Below are 22,348 nucleotides of genomic sequence, written 5' to 3'. Positions count from 1 at the left end.
CCATCGTTTCACGCGTGACGTATGACAGATAACACAATGTTGGCAGCTCTGCCAGCTGTCATCAGCTATCTGTCACAATACAAACATGGCGACGATGGTGCTCGTTTAAAGAGACAGCGACGCGTTTTTACTACCCTTTTGCTACGACGAAACTTTATTGTTATCGGCAATAACGAAAGTGAATCATGGGCAATGCCGACACAAAGTTGAATTTCCGAAAGGCCGTGGTGCAATTAACGTCGAAAACTCAGGTAAACATTAAAAAGAATAGCCGCTTGTTTATCTGCCCGATCAGATAACATATGATCGGTTGACAGATCGATAGGGGAGCTCAATTTTTTTAACGAAATTGTTTAGAAAGAATTTATCATGAATTTAGATAAAAAAATCAGCATTTTTATTATTGCGTTTATATTAAATTTGTGATTGAGCTTACGATTAAAAATATTAATAAGCGGAATTATGTTACTACTTTCTTCTGCAAGAAATGAAAATTTGGGATTCTGAGTCGAATATGGCTATTTCTCAGGATATTTCGTTATATACATTAAAAAGAAGGTACAACACATGTAGAAGGATTAATACTGCTAGTGTAAAATTTATAAATATGTCCTAGTGCTTTCACAAAACTTGTAAGAGCATAATGCAATAGCGAGTATAATAATAAAATTAAACTTATAATATATGATAATAAAAAAAATTAGCCTTATGTAATTTATATATAAGCAGTATTAATTATTTTAATTTTTACTTTGCCATAAATAGCTATAAAAAGTTTTATTTCTCTTTTAAAATATTTAAATTACTATACACACACACACATATATATCAAATTATATAATTTTTATTTAAAAATCACATTGTACCAATATTTATATCTATTGTATATTAATAGGTGATTGATTCATCGGACGACATTTTCTGGGATCAATTCTGGTCTGAGAATGTGACTAATGTTCAGGACATCTTCACTTTAATCCCAGCTCCAGAGATTCGCATATTAAGAGAAGAAGCACCTTCTAATTTGGCTACTTTATGTTACAAAGCAGTTGAGAAATTAGTTAAGGCGGTGGACAGTAGTTGTAGAACTCAGCGGGAGCATCAAACTGTCTTGAACTGCTGTCGTTTGCTGACACGTTTATTACCCTACATATTTGAAGATACAGATTGGAAAGGCTTTTTCTGGTCTAGTTTACCTGGCAAAGATGATGAAGAGAGTTTGCCACTGGCGCATTCTCTGTTGAATGCGATTTCTGTAAGAAATAATTAAAGTAGATAATTGAATATTCTATAAAGTGTATATACATGTATAACTTAAAATTTAATAATAAAAAAATTAATAAATTAATATATATGTTTTTGTTTTAGGATTTGTTGTTCTGCCCTGATTTTACAGTAGCTGCAAATAGAAAATCAGGCCCGGTGAGTTTCTAATTCGTAGTTGGAGTTTTGATCATAAAAAGAAAGGGCGGAACATATCGATTACATATCCCTTATCTTTCTAGGACAAAGTCGATGAATTGCAATCAATAGATAGCTGCGAATATATATGGGAAGCTGGAGTGGGTTTCGCGTACTCGCCACCGAGGTATCCTATTCTGGATTCCAATCGCACGGAATTGTTAAAACTCTTGTTGACATGCTTTAGTGAAACCATGTACAATCCGCCGATGGATTTATCAGTCACGCCGAATAAATGGATTCAACATTTGACTAGCAGTGAAAACAGGTAATTCATCTCTCTTTGATTAATTACTACACTCTAATCACATAATATGTATAATATACTCTTATTATCAGTTATAGTTTTTATTTATAATATATCATATAATGTTATATATTTTTGTTAACGATTAATGATTATTTATTAACTATACATAATTGTTCGCAGACACGCATTGCCGATGTTTACCTCGCTGCTAAATACCGTATGTGCATATGATCCTGTTGGTTATGGGGTACCATACAATCATTTGTTGTTTACCGATTCTCTGGAACCGCTGGTTGATGTCGCGCTGCAAATTCTGATTGTAACATTGGATCATGATACTACTGGCGGAGCACCATTGGAAGAGGGGGCAGTTGGAGACAACTTGTTCATTAATTATCTGAGTCGAATTCATCGTGATGAAGGTAAATCTTATAAACTTTTACACAGTTTTATGTATTCATATATTTTAGATTTTTTATTTGCTCGAATTCTTTGCTTAGTTTTTACACAGTAAAATTATTTTTCTGCAACACTTTTAATATCCAGTTTTTCCAATATTTTTCTGTGATTAGATATCGAATTAAAAAGTTCTACACAAAAGAAAACATCTGAAATTAAACGAGAAATAAAATTTTGATTTCTTATATCCTAAAGATTACGTAATTTATGTATATTACATATATATTTTCGCAAAAAGAATAGATTTTTAATTATTCATAATTAAGGAAATTATTAAAATTTTTAAATTCTTAAAAAAAATAATTTTTAAATGGAGAATGAACTTGTACAAGTGCAAAAAGATACAGAGAGATTTGAGTGTATTATAAAATAATTAAAATATTACTTCTAACTAAATATTACTACTTTTTTCTTCTGTAGATTTCCAATTTGTCTTAAAGGGAATAACCAGACTATTGAATAATCCACTGATGCAAACATATCTGCCAAATTCGACCAAGAAAGTGCATTTTCACCAAGAATTGCTGGTTTTCTTCTGGAAGATGTGTGACTATAACAAGAAGTTCTTATATTACGTATTAAAGAGCTCTGATGTTCTCGAAGTTCTTGTACCGATTCTTTATCATTTAAACGATTCACGCGCCGATCAATGTAAATTTTTATTCCCTATTTTTTCACTCATTTATTTACATCGATGATTCAATTCAATATCAAGGAATTTCAAAAAGAACTTTATATGAAATATGTTGCAAGAAATATTCTTTAGAGATAAAATATAATACGAATAGTATCTTGGACAAGACACAGTATAGAGACGTTAATTAATTTGATTGTTTTTTTAAGTCATATATTTTAATTGTAGATAAATAAAACATTCATGTTTTCTTCAGAGAAAATATTTTTAAAATACCTATTGAGAGAATTGAAGCAACGATTCGTTTTAATATGAATTACATTATATTTTTAATTTTTTTTAAATTAGTTAATTAATTGTCTACTTCTTAGTTTTCCCAATTTTTCAGCACGAGTTGGTTTGATGCATATTGGTGTGTTTATCTTGCTTCTTTTGAGTGGAGAACGCAATTTTGGAGTGAGGTTGAATAAACCATATACAGCTACAGTGCCTATGGACATTCCAGTTTTTACAGGTATGACAATGTGTCATTTGTATTATATCATCTTCCATAATTTAAAAAAATAATCAGATTTTTTAATTCTTTACGTTTCGCCTTTTCAATTGTAATGTCAATCATTGTAAATATAAATTAGTTTTTTAAATTTAATTTCTTTTATCAAATTTTCATTATCTTTATAATAAAACTTTTTATCAAGTTTTTGGTTTTTTAATATTTTACACATATTATAACATAGTTGCATGCATATACAATGTGTTAAGAATATATTTTTTAACATTTTTTTTTTGTTTCGAAAATAATTTTCTCACGCAATTTCTAGCCACAGTTTTGTATTTTATAGCACATTTAAATTGTTGATGCCAAAGAATGCAATTTTGCTCTTTGTTTCAGGAACGCATGCTGACCTTTTAGTTACTGTATTCCACAAAATTATCACGACTGGTCATCAGAGACTGCAACCATTATTCGACTGTCTACTGACAATTCTAGTCAATGTTTCACCGTATCTCAAAACTTTATCCATGGTAGCCAGTACAAAACTGTTGCATCTCTTGGAGGCATTTAGTACACCATGGTTCCTTTTCTCAGCACCCACCAATCACCACTTGGTGTTCTTTTTGCTCGAGATCTTTAACAATATTATCCAGGTAATGCGTTTGTGTTGTAAAAACCTCTTTTAAACATATATCAATCAATTTTCCTCAGTCGCATATACAAAAAGGCTTAAAATAAGTAATTTGGAGTAAACTTTCCTTTTATTAAGTTTGCAATTTATTTCTCCTTCCAACACATTAACTTTTAAGATTTGCAAAAACATTTTTTGGAGATTATATTTTATTTTATTCTCATGTATTCTTACTATATGGAATGTCATCAAGAAAGAAGTGTCGGAATACTGTATGACATATTTTATTCTATCATTTATGTTCTTTTCAGTATCAATTTGATGGGAACAGCAATTTAGTCTACACTATAATACGCAAACGGCAAGTATTTCACGCGCTCGCAAATCTACCCAGTGATTGCAACACGATCGCAAAGTCCCTCAGTAAGAGACAGCGTCGTCACGTGCCTGCAAGCACGTCCAACGAGAACGTCAGCGAAACCGCGATGGAAGGATCGCATCCTGCGCAACCCGCCGAACCCGGCACTTTAAAGGCGTCTCTTTTGGAAACTCCTGGTGAATACTCTTTATTAAACGCACTCTCTCGAAATTAAATTTAAATGCTCCTTTTTCAGACTATTTACAATATACCATATATAAAATTTAAATCTTCAATCTTTATATATTATAATTTCAAGCGTATTGATCGCAGGTATTGAGAACATGACGGAGAAAGAATCAGCGCATCCATTAAGTCCGTCAGCCAGCGTTGATATTGGTAAATCTATTGGAAATCGATCGGAAAGCAAGACTGATATCACGGAGGAATCGATAAACGCGACCAAAAATTCTGTGGTTCCGGTAAGAAATAGAGGAACAAAAATTAATATCGATAGTAATATTAATAAAAGGTTTATTTTTCTCGACATGCAGAAGGGTGGCATCCGTGTGGCCGAACAAGCGAACGCTAATATGGACAATGTGAAACAATGGGTGCCATCCAGTGACTGGGTATGGCAATGGAAGAGCAAGCTTCCATTGCAGACTATTATGCGACTGCTTCAAGTCCTTGTGCCGCAAGTTGAGAAAATCTGCATTGATAAGTGAGTTTAATTTTTATTTAAGAAAAGAACTAGCAAAATTCTCATAAGAGGAAATACCTCATATGATTTTAATCATATACTTATTATCAATAACTATCTATTTTTAATTTATTCTTTTATTTTCCTTTTTATCTTGATACAATCTATTTGATTCAATAATAAAATATAATCAAATCTGAATTATAATTATCTTAAGTATTATCCTTTTGCACAAATATGTCTCATATTTTTTTATCATATTGAAAATTAAAACATTCGTAAATTAAAAAAATAGTTGGAGAATTTTCGGTTTGAGAAACAAACGCTTATATCATTTTTACTTATATTCTCTTTTATTGATCTTATTATTAGGGGACTGACAGACGAGAGTGAGATTTTGAAGTTCCTGCAACATGGCACTCTGGTCGGCCTATTACCAGTTCCGCATCCTATCCTCATCAGACGATATCAGGCTAACGCTGGTACGACAGCGTGGTTTCGCACATACATGTGGGGCGTTATATATCTAAGAAATGTCGAACCTCCTATATGGTATGACACGGATGTCAAGCTATTCGAGATTCAAAGGGTTTAGAGAAATGCGTTATCGTTTGCGCTCGAAATACTATTTTATTGGCAGTGCGCAGAAAGGTAAGTCTCGTCGAACTCATTATTATATTACGATACAGAATCGTTCCTATGAACATTAATTAAATTTTCAAGAATGAAGAGTGTCACTCGCTCTTGTATAAGAACTCGAAGAAATATCAATATAATTTTTTCATGCCTTTCAAATGAGTTAAGATAAAAAGATAAATTAAAAAAAATCTGAAATAAATTTCTTCGAGATCTTAAAAAAATATTTAGAATTTCAATTGATTGAAATTCAACTAATTGCCCGTCTCTTTCGAGATTATTTAAATTGTTACATTTAAATAATTTCAAAAAAATTATAACAATTGTTTTTTAAAAATATATTTTTAATAAACAAGAAATGGAAAGAAATTGGAATCAACTTGTGTTTATATAGACATACAACGAGCGGCGAACATTCAGTGCACGCTTCATCTCGTTTCTGATTACTTTTTATACGGCAAGAGCCTCCAAAGTACTTTCATCTTGATGTAACATATGTGAACCGCAAGATTGTAAACGTTTACAATCGACATCATATGATTTATTATTATTATATCCCGAAGACTGTAATTTTTCATTTGTATCATAGTAATAATATATACCATTAGTTATAATGTGGAAAAGACGTATATCATTGGTCTTAAAGAAAAATGCATTAATTAAATTAGTCTAATATAGATGAGATTATAAATAAAAATTTGTATTTTTAATTTTGCTTTTACATTTGGCATTTTAATTATATATATATATATATATATACACATTTCCCTATTATAAATTATTTATACTTTATATTCTCTACATGCTTTATATCATTAATATTTTAAATGAGAAATATTTAAGAAAGATTTTCTTACGATTATTTTCAAGAAAAGAATCTTCGATAACGATTGTTCATTAAGACCAACGATATCGTAAGACTCAATTATATCATTAACGGAGCTAGTTAATCAATCTTTTGCGATGTGTACATAAAGTTATGTTTTACAGAGGAAAAAATCTTTTATTCGCATTTATGCACATCATCATATATTCCGCTATGTACAAGTGTAAAGATAAACTGATAAGATAAACGTGAAGATCACACGCTTATTTATAATTGATAGAATACTTGAACTTCACTTCGCTCTTTCGCGAAAAATATACTTATATATATCTGTAATCGTAAGTTGAGCGAACACTTTCGGGTTTGCTCTTATTATACTCATTATGACACCACGTGGCCTTTCTTCTTTCTTTCACAAACGTGAGTTTATTTTTAGAAGAATGTAAATAATAAGAGCAGGCCCAATGAAGAAAAAGATTTTTTTGAACTTTTTAAAACTGTGCGCGGCAAATCGACTGCGATTTTCTTAAATTATAACGCATAGAACAGATCTTATTGTTAGATCTATCTGTTCTTTCTAGCTGCACTCTCTTAGTAGACATTCTATGATTAGAGAAAAAAATGAATGTATATTCAGGCATGTGGAATGGATAGAAATGGCTATAAATATCTTAGGAAATAAAAAAAATAGCAACAGAAATATCATAAAAATACGTATTCGAATTTATTTAAAATTTTTAGGATTTTTAGAATTTGCTTTTAAATTATTTTACAAAGTTGTTTTTTCAAGTGCAGTTAGAAAGGATTATGATTTTTATATATTATAGTACAATTATTAGTAACGAAAAACGTTCACAAAATACGAGATCTCAATATGTATTATATGTACTTGTCCTTAAATATATACAGAGTTATAACATAAAGAATCATTTACAGGCATGCATACACATATTTTCTTTCCTTTTCTTTCTCTCTCTCTCTTGCATTCTTGGAAAAAGAAATATAAAATCGTATTACATTTCACGCTCATAGCTTGCTAACATCATAAATTATCATGAAACATCGCATGCTTACGTATTGTTCGTCGTGAAGCCACGAGATTTAAACCGTACTTGTGTATATGATATTCGGTAACGTTCGTGCACGTTTGATGAACAGGTCGTTGAACACCTGCTTGAAAACTGATACTGTACGTCAAACGTGCCTATTATTAGCTGCTTATTGTAAGTAACGTCGATCGAGCCGTGTGTTTTGCAAACTCGATACGTCGACTCGAATCGCATGTTTAAATTTGTGCGCTTCTTTTCTTTCATATCGTGAGTGTCTGTGTATATGTATGTCTGTACGTGAGTAACAAGAATAATCCTCTCCATCCTTATAATATAAGTGACTCATGAAAGTAACGAGGTAATCGAACGTAATGATTCATAGCGAATTCTTGGAATAATTATATGTATTTAAGGAAGTCCTCAGAACCGGAAGAATCAATAAAATTGATCAAATGGAATAAGATCGCTCGAGTTTGCGCTGTTTTGCGCCAAGCTAAAGCTAAGCCAAATATATCACACAGTATCTCGTAGTATAAAAAGATTAGAATAGAGTTTACCCGCACTGTAAACGTAAATTCGGTGGAGGAGCGTGGTTCCCATCCTCTGCTCCCCCACTATAATGCCCACTAGAAAATATAGCTAACTTCTAAATATAACTTCTTTTTTTCCGAATCTCTCAATCTCCCGTTGTGTTGTCGATGTGTTATCGTCGATTGCGTTCCTATCACAGACGTGAAAGTTAATCCTAATCCTAAAGAGAATTGATTTGCGGCCACCTCTTGCGTAAGTGTAAGTGGAGACACGAGAATGTCGCGAAGGAAGAAAGATTTTCGGACGAGTCCGACCTTGAAGAATTTCACGCTGGTCCGGCGATCTCATCGCATACCTTGTCGTAACTGGGTGGCGGCGCCTCGTCCGAGAACGTAGGTGGCAGCGGCGGTATCAGGATGGCGATGTGATAAGGTGGCGGCGGTGGGTTCTGTCTTATCGCCGTCGCCGTTGTCGACACCGTCGTTGTCATTCTGCCGACGACGGTTTCGCCGATACCAGACGCGTTCGTCAAAGCGGCCAGGTGATCCTCCTGCATGCGAGCACTGTGCTCCGGTCGACTGCCGTGGTGATAATGGCTTTGATCGTGACGACGACAGAAGATCGAGTACAGACATGCCGACAGCAGCAGTATCAGCAGCCCGCAAAACATGAGTATCTCCAAGCCTGGCCCCTGATTAATATAATATAATATTCCTTTGAAATTTCCTTCTTATATTCTGTCTCGTTATATATTGGCAATGGATTTTCTCGAACTTGTAAAATTCTTTTAATATAAGATACTTACCCTATAACCGAAGTAGAACTTAGCGGCCGCCACGAAACCCGTCGCCAAGACGAACGTGATCCAGACGGCGCAACGTAGTCGGTAGCCAGCCAGTTCGGCGTCGCTGAATTCAAAGAAGCCCAGTAGATTTCTGTTGGTGCCGCCCGCACCAGTCGTGTTAGATAGAATCAGCTGATTGTTGCTAGCGTCGGTGACGTTGCTGCGAACAATGCGTTAAACCAGAGACGGTTTAATACAGCCAGCCATAATTTCATGAAAAACTCGCAAAATCGAGGGCGAATCTCTTATAAGTGATCTTTCCGCTGATAGATATGTATAAGTGAGTCACCCTGTGTATAAGAAGTGCATGTTCCTCTCAGAATGTCTCCTCTCTTTCTCTCTTTTTCTTAGTGTAGACCTTTTTGTGTTTTCATTAATTACTTGGGGATGTTGTTCAGCTGAGCGAGTTGGGCGGCGCTGAGCGACGTCGACGAACGGTTCTCGTTGTTGTGGATTCGCGCGGATGACGTCGTCGTCGTGGTCGACCGGGCGACGATGCTTCGGCAGGAATTATTGATATTACTAGGCCCGGCTGACGATGCGTTTCCGGCTGCGAAGTTACCTGCGAGGCCCTGAAATCGACGCACCGGAGTCACCATTTGCCTGAGCTCGCCGCCGCGCCGACATTGGCCTGTAAAGATTAAGAAAATAAATGAAGCAATCGATAGAGAAATTAATCTCTCAGAATAGATGTGCGATATTTTCTGAAATTTTTTCTTTAATTTGTTTATATTCATTGAAACTTATCTTTATTTCATTTACTCTATAAAATGATCTCGAAATTATGATTCCCAAATTATTCTTGAATGTTGTATGATATAAAAACTCCTTACGATGTGTAACATAATTAAAGTAATACTTGTAATACACATAAATAAGAATTGAATTATGATTGTTTACTTTATATGTTAGCATCTTTTATCGTCTTATCTTGTATATAAGCTCTTATATATATTCCTTTATTAGCTAACTTTGGTAACAGTAAATGTTGAATTTATACTATTTATTCCAACTATACACTTACTGCGTGTTTTGGGCACAGGTGTGGCGGGGTATCGGCGGCCGGTGAAGCCGTAGTACCTGCCCGCCGGTTTGTTGATCCAGAAGTGCATCAGGGTATCGCTGTGCAATGAGCTCAGAGATTCATCGTTGCCTAATAACAATTATAAATCTTCATGTAGTCACAATATACAGCTATTTCATAACTTTTATGGAAGAAAAGAGATGACCTGAGATGATTTGATTAATTAGTATACGATATTCAAAGTTTTTGGCAGAGAAAAAGGAATGGGACTGATAAAGTGTGAATCCTCTATTAACTCTCCTCGAAAAAAATGAAATCAAATATAAATAAATTTCTTTTACTCCCACTATGCTTGGAAACTGAAAATCTTGCAGAAATATTTTAATGGATATAAACATTTTCCTTACACAATATTGCGAAATCAAACTCATCTATCAAGACATCTCTTTTCTATCTTTATTCATAGAATGCTTATAAATTATAATTTGAAAGAATTGTAGAATCAATTCTAAAACTGTTTACCCAGTAATGCTTTCGCAACATGCAATTTATGCAGAATGCTTCTTCAACATCTTCAATGCACTTTCCTGCATTTCGAGATTGACTCCAAGTCTTATCACATGTATCTTAAGTAGATGTATTGTATTAGTTTTCTGCGCATATACTTCTCATCGTCTTTTACAAGCATTATTGTAGTCTGTGATGCACATTAGATCCATTTTCTATCTTAAGATTGTCACACTCGTTGTTCTCTGAAAAACAAATCATTTGTTAAATAAAACTCTATAGAGTGACTGATGTTTTTGTCTCAAACTTGGAAGCAAAATTTCTGAATATTATGTAGCAAAAAATAGCAAAAATAAAGTTAAAAAATATACATTATACATATTTATTTGATGTATAAAGATATTGCAAAACATATTGTCATATCTAAATTATTATATCGCAACTATTATTTCTATTTCAAACTTTTGTTTGATAAAACTTAATTGTTAGATGTATATATATGGGAAAAATATCTCAAAAGAAAGATAAAATACAATAAAAATGTAGAAAAAGAAAAATAAATTTCTCAGTGCTTATATCCTTTGCATTTAAAGTATAACTGCATATTTAAAAGTGTTATAGAAAAAAATGATATGCAAACATATTCTGTATGAAAATAAGAGAAAAAGTGACATAAAATTATAAAAAAATGTAGAAAGTGCAAAGAGAAAGTAAAAAGAGACCTGATCCTATTCATTACTTGATCCACCAAACTCTCTGCATTTAAAATAAAAATCATTCAGAGATTCTGGTTGAAGAAAGAGAAGAAAAAAAAGAAGAAAATCCCTTCAATAATATAAATTATACAAAAAATAAAAGCCAAGGAGGACATGCTTGTACACTTATCATACTCACTTGAATCTCATTCAACATTCCCCCTCCATCAACGTGTCACAGGAGAAATCAAGCATCTTGTTTGTAGATCGAACTCTTGGATCTACTTATTTATTTGACATCTCGGAAACGCGATGAAATATGAAAAATCCGTCCTTTTTTTATATACGCATATGTATATATATACATATATATATCTATATATATATCTATATATATATATATATATATCTTTCTACGCTCTCACTTTTTCTCTCGTCCTGTTGAAACTGCACATCTTCGAATCCTCCCCTTCACCTCTCTTCCTCATCTCCTTTTCGAGGACCTATTTTTTCGTACAGTCTCCAAATCGGAAAAGCACACAGGAGACGCAGATAATTGCGTCAATAATAATAGACACCTATTTCTCGCACGAGACTTGACACTTGACGCGGAGCAGACGCTCGTTTGCCGGCGACGTCACGATTTTCACGACTTGTGTATCGAAATGGGAAGAAAAATGATAACAACATGGCGCGGCCAATCGGATTCGTCCATTCTCCGTTCCGTTCCTTTTTACTCGCATTTTTTCGCAGTCCACGCGACACACGAAAATATAAACATATATCTCTCGTTTGTCGAGTGTCAAAATTTATGTAAATTGCGAGGAAAAAAAAAAGAAAAATCTAATACCTTATAAGTACAATATCATTAATTTTTTTTTCTTTTTTTTTGTATGAATGTTATAAGAAGTTGATGATGATATTAGATTAGGTTAAGTTTGCAGAGACAATTTTGTGGATCCACATAAAAATTGCTCTGGGAAAAAGGAGCTTCTAAGAAAATGTTATTTACAATTGAAAAATATGTGATTAGGGTGGGTTCACGATATTTACGACGATATTTTTCGAGAACTGTTGATGCTACAAAGCTTGACTCGCAAACATTTATACGGCAATCCGATGACACTTCTACGTCGATACGTCGAGAAAGTCAGAAATCTCTGAGGATCGCTATCTTGGGTGCACCGAATGCTGGAAAAAGCACTCTCGTTAATCAACTTATTAAAAGAACGGTAAATAAGCATTAAATTATATTTTTGTTATCTCTTTCTTCTGTTTGCGAGGAAGATTTAAAAATTATCTTGTTAGAATTTATTATAAAATAAAGTATAATTGTTTCTACTTTATCTTATATTTATTTATCTAATTATAAATTTATTTTCTCTATATATATCTTTTTCTTTAAATAGGTATGTCCTGCATCTTCCAAAGTGCATACCACACAGACTAAAGCAGATGCAATTTATTGCGAAAGTGATACTCAGTTAATATTTATGGATACACCTGGTGTGGTTTCCACGACTGAATGTAAACGATACAACTTAGCCAATACATTTAAAAATGATCCAAAAGTCTCCTTGGCAGTGGCAGATATTGTAGGGATTGTACAAGATGCACAGAATATGTACACTAGACACAACATTAATTCAAATATATTAGAAATATTGACAGAGAAGATATTAAAGAAGATTCCTATGATTTTGATCTTGAACAAAATAGATAAATTGAAAAAGAAAGAGGTGTTATTGCAGCTTGCAAGCACTCTGGTAAAAAAGAAGGACTCTTTAAAATTTTCCGATGTATTTATGGTGTCTGCTTTGACCGGAGATGGCATTGATGATTTGAGGGTAAATATATTTATAAATAGATGTATGTAATGTAACATAAGCAATTATTTTTTGGTAATCAACATTTTTTTAAATTACTTAAAACCTGTAAAATATAAACTGTGTTTTGCAGACTTATTTGCTGGATTCAGCTAAACCACGAGACTGGCAATATGAAGAACACATGTACAGTAATCACAAGTGTGAGGATATAATACAGCAGACAGTGCGGGCAAAGCTGATGGACATGTTACCACATGAAATTCCATATTCCTTGAAGGTGAAATTGGAACACTTTGAGCCAGGACCTGAAGATAGTGTTATGGCGATGGTGTCTGTTGCATGTCCCAAAAAGAATATTGCTAAACTCCTATTGCGCAAGAATAAAACATTTGGTAATAGAATAAAACAAGTTGCTGTTATGTCAGAACAGGAACTGCGTCATGCCTTTCGAACACCAGTGAGATTAAAACTAATAGTGAACTTTCCAACATAATTCAATTCGCATTTGTAAAATAAAGTTATTTGTATAATAAAGTTGATAATTACAGAATCGAATTCAAATATTTTCATTAGCTTCCTTTTTTCCATCTAAAAAGTTTTTCCATTTTTTTTTAAAATGAAAAATTCAATAGCTAGTGAATCAGATTAATTTATTTGAAAACGAAATTTAAAAGATAAATGATATTTGTTAAAAATGATTAAAATAATATTCTATAAAAAATTATATTCTTTTACTATTCAAAACATTCGAAAATTTTCTTTTTATTTAATCTTTCACATTAGAAATTTGGAGTTTAGTTTCTTATCTATGTACACGTTTTTTTATAGCTCTAGTTTTATCATGCCTTTTCCTTTCTATATACGTTCAAAATTCTATGATGTAAGATATAAGGTTATGGTGTAATAAAGGCGGGAAATCTGTCAAATACGTACAAAAACGGCGCAATAATGACGCAGCGTCGTATAGAGTGAGTGAATAAGTGAAACAATTGTTTAAAAAAGACTCTGATTAAATATTTCAATCATCAATAAGTCTAATAATCTAACATAATTTATTCGATGATATAAAACTCATAATTTTCTTATCATATAATTGACATAACTTTGACAATGTTTTCTTCTACATGTCATCTTTCGAGGAATATCATGTTGTTTTTATAATTACAGCTCCTTCTTCACAAAGATATCGTCCAAGAAGGAAAACTCTAGCGAGGATAATTCAGAGAGGTACGTTACGTTGTAAGTCGTTAATGATCTGTCTTTAAGTACTTTCATTATGCTAAGAATCCTCACAACTTGCTCGCGCTTGAACTCGCTGACTTTACCAATTCGACGTTTCGAGTTCGCGAATGCAATAAATAGTCGATTTGTTGTTATTTTTAATTGGATACATGCAACCAACAGCAACAACTTATCCGACAAGGAGAAGAATCAGGATGCACCGGGAAGTAGCAAACGGAAGAGAAATAACAGCAATGGATTTGCTAGGTAATCAAACCTAACAGTTTTTTTATTTATTGTTACAATCTTCATTTTTATATAAGAGAGGATTATTTTATAATTTATTTCTTTCTATTTTCTTTTTACTAATATAATTTTTCTAAATTGTTATTCTTATAATAGCCCTCCTTCAAAGAAGGCAGACAACAAGCTTACAAAGCCAAAGGCAATTTCTAAGACTCCTTCCCCAGGCACAAAGCTTTCTTCAAAGCTAAAAGGTAATTATAGTTGCTTTCCATTTACATCAAAACTCAGATAAATGTCATTTCTGTTAATATGGATGTTGAAAGATAGAAGTGAGATTTATCTGAGTTTTGATGTAAATGGAAAGCAACTTATATTGCTAAGCTATTGTATATTGAATATATTATATATTGTTATTATTTTTTTAGAAGCCACTCCAAAAAGTAAACCAAGTAAACTTTCACCTGGAGCAACCAATAAAAAGAGAAAATTAACTACTTCAAAAACAAAAAAGAAAGACAAAGTGAAAAATGTGAACGGAGCTGAAACAATGAAAAATGCTGAAGTAGAAAATGATACAGTTGAAATTGATCAAGAAAAAGAAGAATCTGTTCTTTCAAAAGTAAAACTTACCTCTGATAAGGAAACAAAAACAAAGAATACTGTGAAAAAGAAACGAGCCAGAATAATTCAATCACTTGATTCAAGTGACGATGAGGATCACTTACCAGTAAATTTTAATTATTCTAAAATTGATTGTTCTCTTACAAAAGATTATATTTTTGATTAAATTTATAAATTCGTACATCTTTGTTTATATATCTGAAAATTATTTTTTAGTTATCCGAAAGTCCAAAAAAGGAATCGGAAGCTAATGATGAAGAAAAGGAGATTGAAAGCACAGACGAGAGTAATGAAATAAAAAAAAATGCATCAGATAATGAAACAAACCAAAATATTTTGGATAATAAGGAGAAGATTGAAAATCCGAAGAAGGAGCATACACCAGAAAAGAAGTCACAGACTACTTCTAAAAAAACGCATAGTTTTTTCAGTAAGTATTAAAAAATTTCAGTATTTTCAGAAGATTATTAATTAAAATTTAAAACAATATATTTGAATAATGTAAAAGTATAATCTTACAAACTTTATTGGACTCTTACAATGAAATCACTTATTTCTATTGTTAATTCTATTGTTACAGCATCTAAGCAAAAAGACACAAAGGATAATAAAGCAGAAGTAAAAAGTAGTAACCAATCTTATAATCCCAGCATATCTGGTTACCATCCGATAAACAATGCGTGCTGGAAACAAGGAGATAAGTAAGTTAGAATTATTATCGAAATATAGAAACAAACTTGGGAATACTTAAATTTCTTTCACTTTTTGAAATTTATTTACAGAACTCCATACAACGCCTTCACGCGTACTTTGGAACTTATCGAAGAGACAAGTGCAAGATTGAAGATAGTAGAAATATTGTCAAATTACTTCCGATCTGTCATAGTCTTAAGCCCTGTAGATTTATTGCCAAGTGTGTACCTGTGCCTTAATCAGTTAGCACCAGCATACGAAGGTTAGTAATTGAAACTTTGTTATTTTTTAAAGAAAGTAGTACTTTATTTATATAAAAAGATATATAGTTATTTAAATTTTGTTACATGATTAGAGATTGTATAATGTTTAATGTTTATTTATCCTAGGAATTGAGCTTGGCGTTGCTGATATGAATCTAATGAAGGCGATAGCACAATGCACCGGTAGGACATTGGCACAAATTAAAGCTGATGTCCAGGAGGTTGGCGATTTGGGAATTGTAGCAGAAAATAGCAGATCCAATCAGAGAACTATGTTTCAGCCCGCACCGTTGACAGTTTCCGTTGTGTACTCTAAACTAAAGGAGATCGCACAGATGACGGGTCACGCGGTAATTCACATAATTGTTATAATTAGAATTTATATTAGTAATATAAATATAAATTAGGAAAAATTTGCAGAACAGTAATATATAATAAAAAATATTTTTAAAATGATTTAGGAAACTAAAATATTATATGTATATATATTAATTTAAAATTGTATAATTTACATTAAATTATTGATTTTAATTTAATTACTAAAAATTAGAATTAATTGTATTTGCATTTTAAATAAGAATGAAAAAGATTGATGTTTATATTTAGATTGAAATAAAAATTGAATAATACATTGAAGAATGTATTTTAGAATATTTATGCAAAAGTAAAACTTAGAATCATTTTGTGTTATTTGTATATAAAATAAGTTTTCTTTAAATTTATATAGTCTCTGGCAAAAAAATTAGACAAGATTCAGACGCTGTTTGTGGCATGTCGCAATACAGAAGCAAGATACCTTATTAGATCATTGGCTGGAAAACTTCGCATCGGTTTGGCCGAACAATCTGTTCTGCAAGTAAGTTATCGTGTTGCTTCGATCGATATTAGATATTAATCTGCATTTTCTTAGGCGTTGGCTCTAGCTTGTGCTATGACACCGCCAGAACAGGATTATCCACCAGAAATTTTGAATGCGAGCAAAAAAATGTCAAGCGATCGTTTTAAAGAGAAATATGATGAAATAGCACTTATACTAAAAACAACGTATTGGTAAGTTATTAATTTTAATAGTTAATTTAAAATTAAATTTTAATTTCTTTTTAAAATAATGAATATTTAAATATTAATTTCGTATTTTATGGTAATTGAAATGGTTTATTTGCAGTGAATGTCCGAATTACAATCTCATAATTCCCGTTTTACTGGAGGATGGAGTTCATATCTTGCCGAGCAAGTGTAAGCTCACTCCTGGAATACCTTTGAAACCCATGTTGGCACATCCTACCAAGGGTGTACAAGAAGTCCTGACACGATTTGAGAATTTAAAATTCACATGCGAGTGGAAATATGATGGAGAGAGAGCACAGGTTCTTATTTACTTATTGTTAGCCTTGCAAATTACACGATTTTAAATTCGATCGTATAATATATCGTATGCAAAGAATATGTCAGAATCAATTAACTAAAATTGCGATAACTTTAAGATTCAAGTCCATTATAATACTATAATTCAACAGATACATGTCGCGGACAACGGAACCGTCAATATCTATAGTCGAAATCAAGAAAACAATACTAGCAAGTATCCGGATATCATTAAGCGATTCAAGAATACTCGCGGTGACTTGGTGAAGAATTGTATACTTGATTGTGAGGCAGTCGCCTGGGATAATGAGCAAAAACAGATTCTACCGTTTCAAATACTTAGCACGAGAAAGCGAAAGGTATAATACGATTATTTTAATTTTAATTTTCAATACTGATTATAATTGTTATAATTGCTTATTTCAAAATAATTATATAAACATTATAAACATTATCATAAACATTATCAACATGCTGTTCTTAGGATGCCAATGAGGAGGATATCAAGGTACAAGTATGTGTATTTATGTTCGATCTGTTGTACTTAAACGACGAGCCGTTGGTGAAGGAACCCTTTGCAAAACGTCGCGAGTTGCTGAAGCAGCATTTCAAGGAGGTAGAAGGTGAATGGAAATTTGCCAATAGCATGAACACTACAACGATGGAGGAGGTTCAAGTCTTCTTGGACGAGTCTGTGAAAGGAAATTGCGAGGGTTTAATGGTAAAGACATTAGAAGAAGATGCAACATATGAGATAGCAAAGCGATCAAGAAATTGGTTGAAGCTGAAAAAAGATTATTTGGACGGTGTGGGTGATACGCTCGATGTGGTTGTAATCGGTGGTTACATCGGCAAAGGAAAGAGAACAGGCACTTACGGTGGCTTCCTTTTGGCTTGTTATGATCAAGAAAACGAAGAATATCAGAGCATTTGTAAGGTATGTAAAGTTCCTATATTTTGTCGATGTTATGGAAGTGAAGAGGAGTGGCATGTAATTAATGGAAATTTTTCTTATGTTGAATAATTACATATCGTTACACATTAAAATTTACATAAATATTTACTTTTTCTCATTTTATATCGTAATTTTAGTATATTAATGTACATTGTTTCTTTGCAAATAGATTGGCACAGGCTTCAAGGAGGAAGATCTTGAGAACCATACAAAGTTCTTCAAGGATCATGTGATACCCCAGACGAAATCGTACTATCGTTTCGACAGCAGTCATGAGCCCGATCATTGGTTTGAACCAGTTCAAGTATGGGAGATTAAATGCGCCGATCTCTCCCTATCGCCAGTTCACAGAGCAGCTACCGGAATAGTGAGTTTCAAAAGTTTCAAAAATTTTAAATTTTCTATATTGCATCAAGCAAAATTAATATTGCTTGACAGAAATTATTTAACTTCAAAATTATCTATTTAAAAAAATCTATTTAATAAAATGTTATTTGTATGGAAGAATTGATATACATACATTATTGCAGAATTTCGTTATTGTAAAATGTCCTTTTACACATGTAATACATGTTCTTTTTCTACTGAATAAATTGAAATAATATCGTGATAATTGTCTTTGTAATTTAAATATTGAAAAGAATGATATAATTAGAAAAATGATATCGTTATATATTAAGTTGTCTGCTTTCTAGGTTGATCCGGAAAAGGGTATATCCTTGAGATTTCCGCGATTTATTAGAATACGTGAGGATAAAAACTGTGAAGAGGCCACTTCCGCTCAGCAGGTGGCAGATATGTACAATAATCAGGAACAGATCAAAAATAAAACATCGACGAAAGCTACGGAGGAAGATTTCTATTAAAATTTTTCTTTTATTTATTTATCTGCATATTCAAATTAATCTGATCTTGGTATGTATTTTTATATTAATTATGATTTTACAAGGGCTACTGTGTAAATAAAATGCATCATTGTATGACGTAGCATTAAAATTATTATGACTATGATATTTTATTATCTTATCCAATCTTATGTTTACTTATAATGAAAATTTATTGAAAAATGATCATATTTTATTTAGATTTAAAAAAAATTTCGTATATATTAACATTTTATTATTATTACATTATATATCAATAACTTTGAAATGTTTTTGAATTAAACAAATTTTAATGTATTCACTATATATTGTAAGCATGATCAAAATATTTATAAATAATTAAAAATTGATCATTAAGTAAATATCACAGCACTCTGTGCTGATTAACAATTAATAATAATCTTTAATAATTTTATACATTTATCTCGATACTATGAAAGAAGTGATTCACCTCGCCAATGCGTGGCATTCTTTATCTAGGGCTCTTATCCAGTTATCTTATATTTGTCATGATAAAGCAGCGACTAGGTGATGATACTCAGGTACCTCGACGTTCACGATTGACTAATTACGTTTTTGTCTGCTCGCGCTCTCAAAATAGCGTCTCATTCATCGATAAGACGTGAATTTGTGCCGGAGGATATCTTCTGTGAGGTGACAAAAAGATGGTCGCCAAGAGTTCTGGACCGCTGCTGGAGAAGCAGATCGGTTGCATCAAATTTACGATTTTTTGCTTGAACGCAATAATATGGGTGGGTGCACGAAGTTATCTTGATGATTGTGTCGTCTTGCGAAGTTAATTATGTGCTAGTGAAATCATATATGATCTATTTTAAGCGTAAATTTGAAAAAAAATTTAAGAATTAAACACGTTCTATTATATCTATTATATTATTAGAAAGAAATTTCAAGTTAAAATTAAATTCATAATTACAAAAATTAGCTGTATGATTTCGCCAAATAAATTATTAATATAAATTTAATTTATACTTGTATAAATAAAATGTATATAGTTATAAAAAATGTAATTTATATATTTATATAAATTTAGTCTGGAATAATATTCTAAAAATATTATATATATTTTTTATAAATTATATTTTAATATAAATTTTATTTTTCATTTTTAATTGCCATATAATTTTATAATTAACTTAATAAATTTTAAAAGACATTGTCTTTGTGCTCTATCTGGCTATTACATAGTTAAAAACGAAATATTTCTCAGAGAGAAAGAAAAGCATTTATATTGTTTATGCATAATATGTTGATTTAATTAATGTATCGCGAATAGACATGTATATATTAAAATTATAAAATTTTTTTGTATGTGTTTAAAGATCCTGGGTTGTGCAATGTTCGGGCTATCGATATGGATGAGATTTGAACCAATGTTCGAGGAATGGGTGGAATTTCTGGACATGTACGAATTCTACATTGGAATTTATGTGCTAATTGCAACTTCGGTGTTCGTCATGGCCGTTGCCTTTATTGGCTGCGGTGCTGCTCTTATGGAGCATACACTGGCTTTATACATTGTAAGAATGTTCATCGCACACTTTAATTCAATTCTGAAAGAGATCTTTGAAGAAACTAATTTTCAAAATTGTTTGATTTCTTTTGAATTATTTTAAATTATTTCAATTATTATTTCAATATTTAATAATATTATTATTGAAATTATTTCAATTAATAATATAATGCAACATCTGAAGATATGGAAAATATTTCATAAATTATTTTGTTGCAAATTCATTTTTATTGAATATTTAATTCAAATGTTAATTGATACAATTCAATATAACATTGCCTAAACAATTGTTTTTTTTTATTAAATAAAATTCAATGTCTTCTCAGAAAATTAATTTTTCAAGATATTCTTTTAAGGATTAATTTTTTTCTCGTTAAATTGAATTTTTTAAACTGAAACAAATATTTTTCTATTATTAAACTTTTGATAGATTCAACAAAACGATTTTCATGATTTTAGCACGTGGGCCTTCAAATATTTAGTTTTATCTGCGGTTTAGCTGGGGCGGCGGTAATTCTTGACTATTCAACGTACGACAGCAAGATTCAACCTATCATTGAACGATCTATGTATAATCTTATCAGTAATTCCCACCAAGAAGCGCCAAGCTTTATCCTAAGAATAATTCAGGAAACTGTAAGATATACAAGATAGCTCCAAAATGTTTTCAGGAAGAGAAAGGTACTGTAGTATTATATATCTTTTTGATCAATGTTTAATAGGTCGGATGCTGCGGAGCTGACGGACCCAGGGATTATACACGGCTGCATAAACCGTTGCCCACTGAATGTAGGGATACTGTCACCGGAAATGCTTTCCATCACGGCTGCGTGGAGGAACTGTCCTGGTTCCTGGAAGCGAGATCAGGATGGCTCGCTGGTCTGGCGATGGCGTTGTGCATGCTTCACGTAAGAGAAGCTTTGATTCTTTACTTATTTTTTCTTCATCCTTTTCAAGAGGGAAGAGTATTACGTACACAATTTTATGATTAAAATTTTTTTATCCTAATTATTGCAGGTGATTATAGCTGTATTAACATTGACGCTTGTTCGAGCGATCAAGAAAGAAGAGGAATCCATTTCATTCAAGCGTTAGATGTTAATTCATTGATATACGAGATGCGGCAGTAAAATTATTAAAATGATTTTTCATAAGAAAAAATTGAATATATTCTGTGTTGAATTGCAAATTTTTCATCGAGCTTACATTTATTTCGAGAATAACATTCATCTCAAATATAGCGAATATATGTACGTAGGTTCTGGTATGCTTTTAATTTTTTTAATTTTTAGAATTTTCAAGTTTGTTAAAACAAAAATAAGTTTATTTTTAATTTCGCGAACTTCTTTTAATTATAATTTATTTTTAACTTTTTTTTTTAAATAATTTTTTTTTGATTCGGAAATTGATTTTTTATTGAAATAAACACATAATGTTCATATCATTACGGAATTATAATTGCTTTTAATTTGTGAAAATTTCATCCATTTTGCTTGAATATCACATTTTATCATGTATCATTATCTATATCGTCTCATTGATCATAATTATATCATCATATCTATATCTAATAAGCATTTATTTAATCTTCTCATTTTATAATTTTATATACGTCTGATATTTACTAAAATGTTTA

The 22,348-nt window shown here is 31.7% G+C and overlaps 5 protein-coding genes across 9 annotated transcripts; 4 read left to right on the top strand and 1 right to left on the bottom strand.

The window, feature by feature from the left end:
• Positions 1-55: 55 nt before the first annotated feature.
• Positions 56-8,223, top strand: LOC114928717 (protein HID1). Of its 2 annotated transcripts, XR_003819106.2 has the most exons (13): positions 56-251; positions 896-1,255; positions 1,369-1,422; positions 1,506-1,729; positions 1,892-2,133; positions 2,591-2,821; positions 3,193-3,318; positions 3,697-3,953; positions 4,243-4,486; positions 4,623-4,771; positions 4,844-5,013; positions 5,365-5,643; positions 6,023-8,223. XR_003819106.2 is itself a non-coding variant. In XM_029299990.2 (12 exons), the coding sequence occupies exons 1-12, from the start codon at positions 186-188 to the stop codon at positions 5,585-5,587; spliced, it is 2,346 nt and encodes a 781-aa protein (XP_029155823.1). In that variant the 5' UTR covers positions 56-185; the 3' UTR covers positions 5,588-8,223. The 2 variants fall into 2 exon arrangements, 1 of the variants encoding a protein (XP_029155823.1); XM_029299990.2 differs by having other exon boundaries at positions 5,365-8,223.
• On the bottom strand, positions 5,396-11,858 carry LOC114928719 (uncharacterized). Of its 2 annotated transcripts, XM_029299993.2 has the most exons (7): positions 11,530-11,858; positions 11,304-11,437; positions 10,425-10,654; positions 9,903-10,031; positions 9,260-9,509; positions 8,840-9,038; positions 5,396-8,725 (listed from the first exon to the last, which is right to left on the bottom strand). In XM_029299993.2, exons 4-7 carry the CDS (start codon positions 9,988-9,990, stop codon positions 8,360-8,362), a joined length of 903 nt encoding a protein of 300 aa, XP_029155826.1. In that variant the 5' UTR covers positions 9,991-10,031; positions 10,425-10,654; positions 11,304-11,437; positions 11,530-11,858; the 3' UTR covers positions 5,396-8,359. The 2 variants fall into 2 exon arrangements, with proteins under 2 accessions (XP_029155826.1, XP_085338999.1); XM_085482873.1 differs by having other exon boundaries at positions 11,304-11,858.
• Positions 11,619-13,488, top strand: LOC114928716 (GTPase Era, mitochondrial). Its single transcript, XM_029299989.2, has 3 exons — positions 11,619-12,336; positions 12,514-12,951; positions 13,064-13,488. Exons 1-3 carry the CDS (start codon positions 12,106-12,108, stop codon positions 13,424-13,426), a joined length of 1,032 nt encoding a protein of 343 aa, XP_029155822.1. The 5' UTR covers positions 11,619-12,105; the 3' UTR covers positions 13,427-13,488.
• Positions 13,489-13,819: 331 nt separating this feature from the next.
• Positions 13,820-19,305, top strand: DNAlig1 (DNA ligase 1). 3 transcript variants are annotated; one of them, XM_029299986.2, is made up of 16 exons: positions 13,820-13,901; positions 14,101-14,172; positions 14,338-14,421; positions 14,554-14,651; positions 14,826-15,127; positions 15,238-15,451; positions 15,602-15,722; positions 15,804-15,976; positions 16,104-16,327; positions 16,705-16,833; positions 16,888-17,027; positions 17,143-17,344; positions 17,495-17,701; positions 17,827-18,279; positions 18,467-18,664; positions 18,993-19,305. In XM_029299986.2, exons 1-16 carry the CDS (start codon positions 13,882-13,884, stop codon positions 19,161-19,163), a joined length of 2,808 nt encoding a protein of 935 aa, XP_029155819.1. In that variant the 5' UTR covers positions 13,820-13,881; the 3' UTR covers positions 19,164-19,305. The 3 variants fall into 3 exon arrangements, with proteins under 3 accessions (XP_029155819.1, XP_029155818.1, XP_029155817.1); XM_029299985.2 differs by lacking the exons at positions 13,820-13,901; positions 14,101-14,172 and having other exon boundaries at positions 14,179-14,421; positions 14,557-14,651; XM_029299984.2 differs by lacking the exons at positions 13,820-13,901; positions 14,101-14,172 and having other exon boundaries at positions 14,179-14,421.
• Positions 19,306-19,627: 322 nt separating this feature from the next.
• Tsp2A (tetraspanin 2A) lies at positions 19,628-21,901 on the top strand. Its single transcript, XM_029299972.2, has 5 exons — positions 19,628-19,933; positions 20,522-20,719; positions 21,172-21,348; positions 21,435-21,620; positions 21,730-21,901. Exons 1-5 carry the CDS (start codon positions 19,847-19,849, stop codon positions 21,805-21,807), a joined length of 726 nt encoding a protein of 241 aa, XP_029155805.1. The 5' UTR covers positions 19,628-19,846; the 3' UTR covers positions 21,808-21,901.
• Positions 21,902-22,348: the final 447 nt, after the last annotated feature.

This window comes from Nylanderia fulva, unplaced genomic scaffold (assembly GCF_048542155.1).
Source record: "Nylanderia fulva isolate GAGA-0341 unplaced genomic scaffold, ASM4854215v1 Scaffold22, whole genome shotgun sequence".
Classification (NCBI taxonomy): Eukaryota; Metazoa; Arthropoda; class Insecta; order Hymenoptera; family Formicidae; genus Nylanderia; species Nylanderia fulva.
This window is presented reverse-complemented; position numbering and strand designations above follow the sequence as displayed.